Source organism: Chenopodium quinoa, unplaced genomic scaffold (assembly GCF_001683475.1).
Source record: "Chenopodium quinoa cultivar QQ74 unplaced genomic scaffold, ASM168347v1, whole genome shotgun sequence".
NCBI lineage: Eukaryota > Viridiplantae > Streptophyta > Magnoliopsida > Caryophyllales > Amaranthaceae > Chenopodium > Chenopodium quinoa.
In genome coordinates this window covers 9,659,667-9,669,763 of record NW_018743331.1, presented here as the reverse complement: position 1 = coordinate 9,669,763, position 10,097 = coordinate 9,659,667, and the positions used below count along the sequence as shown (strand labels likewise).

The 10,097-nt window shown below is 39.6% G+C and overlaps 1 protein-coding gene across 1 annotated transcript; it reads left to right on the top strand.

Annotated features, from left to right (window-relative positions):
• Window positions 1–553: 553 nt before the first annotated feature.
• LOC110737911 lies at window positions 554–9,471 on the top strand. Its single transcript, XM_021918257.1, has 2 exons — window positions 554–1,925; window positions 8,964–9,471. Exons 1-2 carry the CDS (start codon window positions 1,416–1,418, stop codon window positions 9,027–9,029), a joined length of 576 nt encoding a protein of 191 aa, XP_021773949.1. The 5' UTR covers window positions 554–1,415; the 3' UTR covers window positions 9,030–9,471.
• The last annotated feature ends 626 nt before the right edge of the window (window positions 9,472–10,097 follow it).

Genomic DNA, 10,097 nt, shown 5'->3' with positions numbered 1-10,097 from the left:
TAACCAATTTACCTTCATTTTCGTTTACGATATCCTCGAATTCACCTTCATTGTTGATATCATCATCATCATCACCAACAAATCTAGCATCAGAATCATGGCGAAATTTGGATTGATAAACCATTATTAACTTCTTCTACAGAGAATTCTATCGATCGGTCGACAAATTTCTCTCTGTATTTTTCTCTATCTGTAATTTTCTCTCTAAAATGTTTAAAAAATGAAAAATGTCAATTAAGGATAATTATAAAAAATTGAAAGCTATTTAAACGGAAAAAACTCCCTGAAATTAAGTTAGAATTTTTTTTTACAATAATTTAATTCGAGCAATTTAGTTACGCCACATCACCAGGTGTACCATGAGCATGGTGCATCCTGGTGTATTATACAAATTTCAAACGTCGTGATTAAAAAAAAACGAAGGAAGTAGATTAGCTCCGTATTCTTACTATGCATGCTTTAGATTTTTTTTTATTTATATACACCAACCATTGTTAAGTAAATATTAAAGGTATATAAACAACTTGTAACAATGACGGAGCATTTGGAATGTGGGAATGAGATTTTGGGGATTGAAATGTGAGAACGAGATTGAGAATAAATTGTTGGGAATATATAAAAATATGGCAATACTTTGTGGCAAATGAGAATAGGTAGGGAATAAATAATAAAAATACAAAATTGCCCTTACTAATCTTACTCCTCCCTTCTTTTCATTATTGGCAAAAATGATTTTCTTCTTATTCCCATTCCCATCCATTTATTACCTACTCTCCTTGGATAATAAAATGATGGGAATTCACACCATTTATTCCAAATTCCATTCCTTCTTTATTCCCAATTACATCTAACAAACAAGAGAATTTTTTTGAATTGTGATTAAAATTCCTATTCCCCATCCTTAATTCCCATGTACCAAACACCCCGTAAGGAGTACCAAACCCTCTCTCTCTAACAAGGAGCTTCTCTCTCTAGATGAATACTAGAGCCTATCACCCCAGCCACCATTAATCACCGACAACCGCTTTCTTCCACCACTCAACAATTAAAATCAATCAAACCAAGTTTTCATAGTTTTTACAACTATTCGGTCGGAAACCCCAATTTTCTTGAACGAATTGGGGGTGCTCAATTCGCTGTTCTTCCCTCTGTGTTCATTTCGCTGCCGCTTCTTGATATTCACCGGCGGCTCTACAAGTTCATCGGTGACACTACCGTATAACCGGCGACGGCTTTTCCATAGTCAATTTCAGTACTCCATCAGATTAAAGCTTAGTATTGCTTTTTAATTCAGTGGGTTTTTTCGTAATCATATGCTCTGTAATTCGAGGATTTCACTTTCTTAGCTCTGCTTGTTACCCCTAGTTTTTCGATTGCGCTTTCCTTGGTTTTCTCTTTCCCCTCTTTCAATTGAAATGACTTCACCTCAATATTCTGATTATCCAAGCCGGAAACAGTCTTGTTACAAACCCCACTACTCCAATTTCCATCGTCATCTAGTGCTCGGGAAGTTTGTAGACTATCGTCATTTTTCCGAACATCGAATACAAGATTGGGTGTCAAATCAGTGGATAAAATTTGGGGAAATTACAGTTCAGAAGTTCAATAATATTTTTCTGTTTCTATGTGAAGATGCCCGTGACAGAGACGCTATGTTGGAGCAGGGAGCTTCCGCGTACCAAGCGGCTCTTCTAGTTTTCAAACCTTGGACTTCAGGTAACTCAATCAGGGATATAAGTTTCAAGAAGGCTGCTATTTGGGTACAACTTAATGAGGTACCTCTGAACTTATGCGAGATAGATGTTGTTAGACCAATGCTTTCTATGGCTGGGAAAATTCCGTGTGTTGACAAACCCCTTCCAGGTTCAATTAGATGCTTGCTTAGAGTAAAGCTCCAAAATAATGTTTTCGAACTGTATTACCAGGTTTTTTCTTGGACCTTGGCAACTCTGAATTAAAATGGATTAATATCAGATATGAGAATTTGTTTATTCTGTGCTCTAGGTGTAATAGAGTTGGACATAGGAAGAATTCTTGTCTTTTGTCCTCTTATACGCCTTCTCCTTTGGCGGCTGATAGAACTGAATTGTGTACATCAACGTTTGATCGGGACCATAATCTCTCCAATTCAAATATTGGCCTAAAACGAACTGAAAGATTCAGAACAACTAGACTCAATCTTCTGAGTCTTCTCAAAGACATTGTCCCACCCTAACCCCAGAGTACCCAACTGAAAAAAAAGGCCCTTTATGTTTGATACTTCGTCCTTCTCCCCTTCGAGAAAAAGGAAAATGCACTCTGAATCCACAGAACATATTAACCTTCCTCCTACAATTCTTAGCCACAGACCAACCCCATCCCATTTCTCACCTTCTAGAAACTCCCTACCCAATTTTAGGCCCAGGATGTTTAATGTGTCATTCTCCTCACAAAGATCACATCCTCTCAGAACAGCCGAAACCTCCTACTAAGAGATTAGCTAGTTTTGGTCTGAAGCTGCGGAGAAGTGGAGAAAAGATGTGGGAATGGGTTTAGCATCACGGTCCTAAGAAACGGTTGAGTAGTGAGGCTGAATCTTCTACACCACCTTTACCTGATGATCAAATTTAGAAATCTCGTGAATCTAGTAGTCTTCTGTGTATCCTACCTTATAAGAAACGCAAAGGAATTTTGGTTTCAGTGTCTACAACAATTTCTGAGTGATCAGTGACCTCCCGTATCGGGTCACCAAAGTCTAAATGAAAGTCGGAGTTTGGAATTGTAGGGGTTTGGGATCAGAGGACTCCCCTAAAATTCCTTATATTTCTTCTCTAATCCGCTCTCATAGTTTGGATATAGTTTGTCTCTTTGAAACTATGGTGTCTGTTGATAATGTTGTACAAAAGTTAGCTTATTTGTCCTTTTTGGGTTGTGGTGGCGTGGATACTGATGGCCTTAGTGGTGGTATGTTTGTGTTTTGGTTTACTCCATTGGGTTTGGTTCCTATTTATTGATCTCAGAATGTGTTCCTCTGGAAATTGGTGCAAGGAGATGAAGTAAAACACGTAATGTTTGTTTATGAATCGCCTCATATTTGTTTTCGTTTGGAGTTTGATTACCAATATTCTTGAAACCATTCCATTTGTCGTCTTGATCGGTGATTTTAACCAAGTAGAATACCTCTCGGATAAATTAGGGGGTAGCTCTTCTATTCCAGGACAGATGGATTTTATTAGCTAGCGTATGAGGCTGGATTTGGTACATGCTCCGTTTTCTGGTCCAAAGTTTACTTAGACTAATAACAGGATTGATTCAGATCCAATTTTTGAAAGGCTGGGTAGGGCCTACGTCTCTTCTGCTTGGTTTCTAGATTACCCCGACACAAAAGTTTTACACCAGCCTATCCTATTTTCGGATCACGCCGCTATTATTCTCTCAGATACAATCGACTCAGGATATGTAAAGCGTCCGTACAGGGTGGAATATTGGTGTTTATCTGCGTCTAAGGTTCGTGAAATTGTACACTCTACTTTCACACTGTTTTTTCCACGCTCCCCAATGTTTTCTTTATCTCGAAAATTATCAGTTGTTAAAGACTGGTTGCTAGCTTGGTGTGTTTCTCATAAGAAGGCTTGGGGGATTAATTAGAAGACTCTAGTTACGGAAGTTCAGCAAGCTTACTCGGTCTTGTCTTCCCGTATCGATCGTTGTCGTTTTCTCACTACAAAGGACGAGAAGGTTGCAAAGGCAGAAGCAACTTATCTTTTATGGCGTTAACGTGCGAAGGTTAAATGGGATGCGTTAGGTGATTCTCACTCTCGTCTCCTCTTTTCATTGGTGTAGTCTCGACGTCGTCGTAATAAGATTTATGGTTTGAGAGATTTGTTTGGGGTCTGGCAGAGAGATTTTGATTGCATCACTTCTTTATCTTACAACTTTTATAAGGATCTTTATTCAGTCTCAAACAATGCTTCTTCCCAGGATTCTGATTAGTGGGAGCAATTACAGTTGCCGTCTCTCTCTTCCCTGATGGGTTCTCCTCAGCTTTCTTCAAAGCTCACTGGTCTGACGTTGGTTCGTCCGTTGTTTCGGCGGTTCAACACTTCTTTGCTTATGGGTATATGTTAAAGGAATAGAATCGTACCTTCCTTGTTTTGCTTCCGAAAGTAGAAAATCCCGAACTAATCTCAGTTTCGGCCGGTCTCTACAACGTTATTTATAAGTGTATTGCAAGCTTCGCCTAGTTTGGTGGCTGATTACCAGAACGCGTTTGTTCCAGGTCGTCTTTTAACAGATAACGCGTTGATTGCTCATGAGGTCCTCTCTTTTATGAACAATTTAAAGGCCAAGAAGAGGTTTTATGCAACCATCAAGTTGGATATGAATAAAGCTCATGATCGAGTTTGTTGGGATTTTTTATTTCGAGTTCTATAGGGTTATGGTTTCCCGCCTTACTAGATTCATATCATCAGTCAATGTGTTTCAACAGTTTCTTATCAAGTGCTGGTTAATGGCAATCCTTCCCCAGCCTTTCGGCCTCAGTGTGGGCTTCTTCAGGGGGATCCGCTTTCCTCTTATTTGTTTGTCCTCTGTATGGAGTTTCTATCAGCTATGCTCAGGAAGGCCGAAAGGGACTCTCTTATTCAGGGGATTAGTATTCCCAGGGGTGCCCCTTTGATTTCTCATTCATTCTTTGCGAACAACTCTTTGTTGTTCTTGTAGGTTTCTCCTTCTGCTTGTGACAATCTTATGGCTCTCATGACTGAGTTTTGTGGATTGTCGGGACACGTGATTAACTTGCAAAAGTCGTTCGTTAAGTTCAGCTCGAACACTCCGGAAGACTATCGAGATTACTTGTCGTGTAGCCTGAAACTTCATTGCAAGCCCACTCTTGGTTCTTATCTGGGGTTGCCTGTTGAGTTCAGCCGCAGTAAAGTGGCTGACTTTGGATTTCTGATTGACACAGTGGTCAAGTGGCTTTCTGATTTTGTGGCTGTTGGTTTGTCTGCTGCTACTAAATTAGTAATCATTAATTCGATTTTGGTCGCTTCTTTCAATCATATATTGTCGGTTTTTAAGGTTCTGCCTTTGATCTGTTCTCGCATTAACAACTTGTTGGCTCGATTTTGGTGGAAATCAGATTCCAAGTCTCGGGGTTTAGCGATGCGTTCAAAGTCTCTTCTTCATTTGCTTATAGGGTTGGGAGGTTTGGGTATTCGTTAGTTGGAAAGCTTTAATTCAGCGCTTCTCGCTCGGCAGTGCTGGCACATTCACCAACACCCTCAACTTTTGGTTTTGACACTGCTTACTCTAAGTATCCTTCCCTTCGTTCTTTTCAGACTCGGACAATTCCTCGATCTTCTTGGGGTTGTCATAGCCTTTTAACAGGTCTGTCCACTCTGGATCGAGGAATAGCTTGGAAAGTCGGTTCGGGTTCTACGATTCAGATACTTGAGGATGATTGGGTCCCAGGGGACCTGTTGTTTTTCGTAACGGTTCTGGTGTGTTGGATCCTCCGACACATGTTTCTTCTATTATTGATCTACATTCTTACGCGTGGGATTCGACCTTAGTTCATCGGCTTTTTAATACTCCTACGGCGCTTCGCATCCTGGCTTTGGATTGCCCTCATCAGCCGATGGACGATTTCGTCTACTGGAAATTTTCTAGGGATGGATCTTTCACTACTAAGTCTGCTTACGCTATGTTGCTTAGTCGTTCGGTGTCTTCTGGGGTCTCGGGTGTAATTCGGCCTCTTAGTGGAAGCATTTCTGGGGGTTGCCTCTTTTGCCGAAAATGCAGTGTTTATGTTGGAAATTACTTCACAATGCTCTGCCTTTCTCTGGGAATCTGCAGCTTCGGGGAATTCCGATTGATCCAACTTGTGTGTTCTGTTACAAAGAACGTGAAACGACAGATTACCTGTTCCGCGATTGTTCCTTCACGTCTCATCTTTGGGCTTGTGCTCCGATTGTCTTTTCTCCTCCTGTTTTGCATGGGAAACCTTTTAATGATTGGTTCGTCGACACAGTCTCTGAGTTTCGTTCCTCTCAGAATTGGGACGGTTAGGTTTCTTTTGTCTCCTTCTGTTGGGCAATCTAGTTTGTGCGTAACCACAAGATCTTCAAACAGGCAATGTTGTCTCATGGCGTGGTTTTCCATTTGGTGCAGGAATGGATTTCTAGGAGTGTTTCGACACATGAATTCAGGTCCCTCGTTCGCTCGTTAGAGAGACCTTTTCCTTCTACTTCGTTACCTTTTGATTCTTGCTATCTGCAGGGTGACTCTTCCTTTGACTTTGATGTCTGCATTATTTTTGATGGGCTTGGAGTGCTCGGGATCGTAGCGCAGGAGCAGGTTAGATTTTTAGGGATGTTTTTTCAGATTCGGTGTTGGGTGGTTGCTCCAGAGCTTGTCACTCCTCTTCGACCCTTCAGTCTGAGTTACAGGCGTGTTTGACCGACTCTCTCTTCAAACTCTTCAAGAATAGAGTCACACGGTGTACTTGTTGAGCTTGGGGGATGGTCTACTACTACGTTAGCCAGCACCTCTAATGGGTCGTCTTCCCTATACTCAAGATCAAGTGCCATGTGTTTGGTCTGAGCCATGGTGTCTTGCACAGTCACAGAGACGGTCGGATTCAGGGAAGAACAAGGGTGACCCAAACACTCAGAGACGGCACCCCCAGTCCTAGATTCAGCCATACCTGAAGATCGGCTTACTACTGTCCTAGGCTGTGCCGTGTCTGTTGATGGTGAATCCATTTATTCAATGCAATATGCACAAATGATAAAAAGGATAAAAGAGTTGAGAAGAAGAGAGACGGTTACCTCAAAGGATTTTTTCTGGAAAAAAAGATGTCAGGCGTTGACTGGCTGTATCAAACGGTAATATCAGATGGTATTATCAAATTTGAAATCACAGACGGTTATCAGAGTCTCTCTCTCTAGAAAATTCTCTCTCAGTTTTCTCTCTCTAGACTTTTGTAAAAATGTCAAAGATGAGAGGGGGTAAATTCCTATTTATAGAGGGGTAAATTCAGGGGCATCCTTGTAATTTCCCCAGAAGGTGAACAGTTAAAAATTGTTGACCAATGCCCGCCTGATAGATGTCACAGGCGCCACGTGGCACGCCACGTCACCCCTCTTGGCACGCCACGTTACCCTTCTGAGGGACAAATGATTTGGGTAAAAATACCCAGGCCATGTGGCCTAATTAGAAGGTGACATGAGTCACCCTTAGAGAGGTCCCAAGAGGACCAATCACCAGCTGACACGTGGCATCCCCTATCATTAGGGAAAAAGGCTGCCTTCAAGACCTGAATCCCGATGCGCCGTAAAAGCAGCGCAACCCATTTACCTAGGTTGATAACCTAGAAAAGGGGCGCTGATTCCCAATGCCCTATAAATAGGGACATTTACCCCATTTTGGGAGCACGTTCATTCATTACATCATTCAATACTCCCTTACATCAGAGAAAACACCAGATCTCGGGATCCGAAAAGATTCTTTTACTTTCCGCACATTTACCCTACTTCGACTCTTTACTAACTTGATTGTCGGAGGCGGAACACCGAACCCCCGAAGCTTCTGTTTGTCTGCAGGTGCAGTCGAAGAGCAATCAGTCTTGGTGAAGTAACTCTCCCTTAGGACATCTCGCCGAACAATAAGAATAATTGATTAGGCAATGAATCGATTTGGCTAGGTGCTTGTACCTAGCTGATTTAATTATGACTACAAAAAATGCATGATCTATTTCAGTTGTTGTTGGAATGTTGTATTACTTGGATAATTGCTTGATATTATTGTCATAATAAAGCTGCTTATCATTACAGTGTGCGTTCGATGGTTTTAGTTTCATGTGCTTATTTGATCTGCTTTATGTGAATGATGGTTCAATGGATTTTTGTTACCTTTTTTTTTTTTTTTTTTTTTTTTTTTTTTTTTTTTTTTTGGTACACTAGCTAATTTAAGTTAAGTAGTGTAGACCATATTCCAATTTTTAGCTAGCTAGCTCAATGAATGTATTCAGTAACCTATTTATATGGTGCCCTTTCTTCTTCTTCTTCTTTTTTTTTTAAAGGATGATGACGAAGATATGAAGGTTATTGTAGTAGTTATAGGTTTTATTATGATAATAGTAGATGCATGGTATGGTCAGAAGTATAGGGTTAAGGAGGTAACATGGAATGAGAGTGAGCATACGTACTCTAACTAGAGCTACTTGGATGAACACTTTAAAAAATGATAGGATTGTCGAGAGCAGTTAAGGCTTGACATAAGCTGTTTTAAGAAATTATGTCATATATTGCAAACTAAGGGAGGTTTAGAGACACGATAAAAGAGATAGTTGCATTGTTTCTTCGTATTCTTGCCCATGATTTGAAAAATAGAAAAATTCAAGCTCTCTTTGCTTATTCTAGAGAGACCATGAGTCGTCAATTCCATATAGTCCTCCGATCTATTTTGAATATTGAAAAATATTACACAAGCAACCACTAGTTTTGTCGAGGATAATAAGTGGAATGGTTTGAGGTAATATCAATATGACCTATAGTTTTAACGATAGGGATTTCTTTTTATTAGGCTAAGTTATCTATTGTGAAATTTAATGCTAGGGTGTTGTTGAAGCTATTGATGGGTCACACATTAAGATGACGGTCCCTTTTGAGTATCGTCCTCGCTATCGAGATAGGAAAGGCGACATTAGTACTAAGGTCTTAGAGACTTGTGATTCAAATCTTTGTTTCACATATGTCTTACCCGCCGATTAAGAAGGGTCCGCATCAGATCCTCGTGTGTTTCGTGACGCGTTAAGGAGGCCTAATGGTCTTAAAATACTAATATGTCTATTTTATATAGTGATTTACCCTCGTCCCTTGGTCATATTTAGGAGTATTTTTGGCTCTACGAACTATTTTTATTACTAATATCCTTTTTCTAGTGTTTTCGTAACTTTGGTATTGTTTTATTGGAAATTGCAGATTTGGAGGCATATCCCGATATTATTTAGCCACTACGAGCATTGGATGTGGAGAGCATTCATATGACCATCTTTCGTAGCCCAAGACTAAATATTCCGGTGACTAAGGACTTGGTTTGTGGAATTGGTCCAAGCAATGGATCGAGGAAGAAGAAAGAATTGGGTTGTAGCCTAAAGGAAGAGAAGATAAGGATCCGATCTAGAGAAGACCAAGCTCGATTGGGCGGCTCATTGCTCGATCAGCCGGATGCTCAGCAGACAAGGGAGAAGCAAAAAGGCGCGCCCGATCGGGCAGCCTTATGTCCGATCGGGCGCGTGGTTTTCTGAGGAGAGATAGAAGTGTTAATTCTCTCTTTTGTTAAGCTTAGTATTTAAACACTTTTAGAAGCTTTTATTAGGGGCGTTTTTTAGATTGTGGTTTCATCATTATGTTTTTAGAGAGATTTTAAGTTGGAGATTATTGTTGAACTCAAGATTTCCCTTTTAGTGCAATTTTCATATTTCCTTCATTCGGTATTATTTTCTCATCTCTTTTATTGCTTTAGTTATTGCTTTGATTTTATTAGCTTTGATTAGTTTAGATTTAATTATGTGCGAGTAGTTTAATTCTAGGGTTCTTGGGGGATCCATAATTAATATGAAGGGATAAATTGTTTTGGTTGATTATTGATATTGCATGATAATTTCTTATTGAATTGTTTTAATTCTTTGCAATTGGATTATGAATCGAGCAGATGTGATTTGATTGTAAAAGAATAGCAATACTGAATTGATGAATTGAGCAGATGTTAAATTGATATTAAAAGCTATTTTTAATAGAACTTAGGTCCAGTAAATTGCGAGAGCCTGTTAGATATATGTTGATTAATAAATTGCGAGAGCCTGTTAGATATATGTTGATTAATAAATTACGAGAGCATGTTAATCATGTTAATTGTAATGTCAATTGTTGATTGTTATGTTTTATCACACATTATTAATTATTTGTGAATCTGTGACCCTAGGCCTTTATTATTGATTATTACCTTAATTTAATTATTGTCATAGTATAATTTTCACAATTTTTATTTGTTTCCTGATTGTTTAGATTATAATAATTAATTAGGAATTGAAGAACGTTGTTTTCCTGTGGATT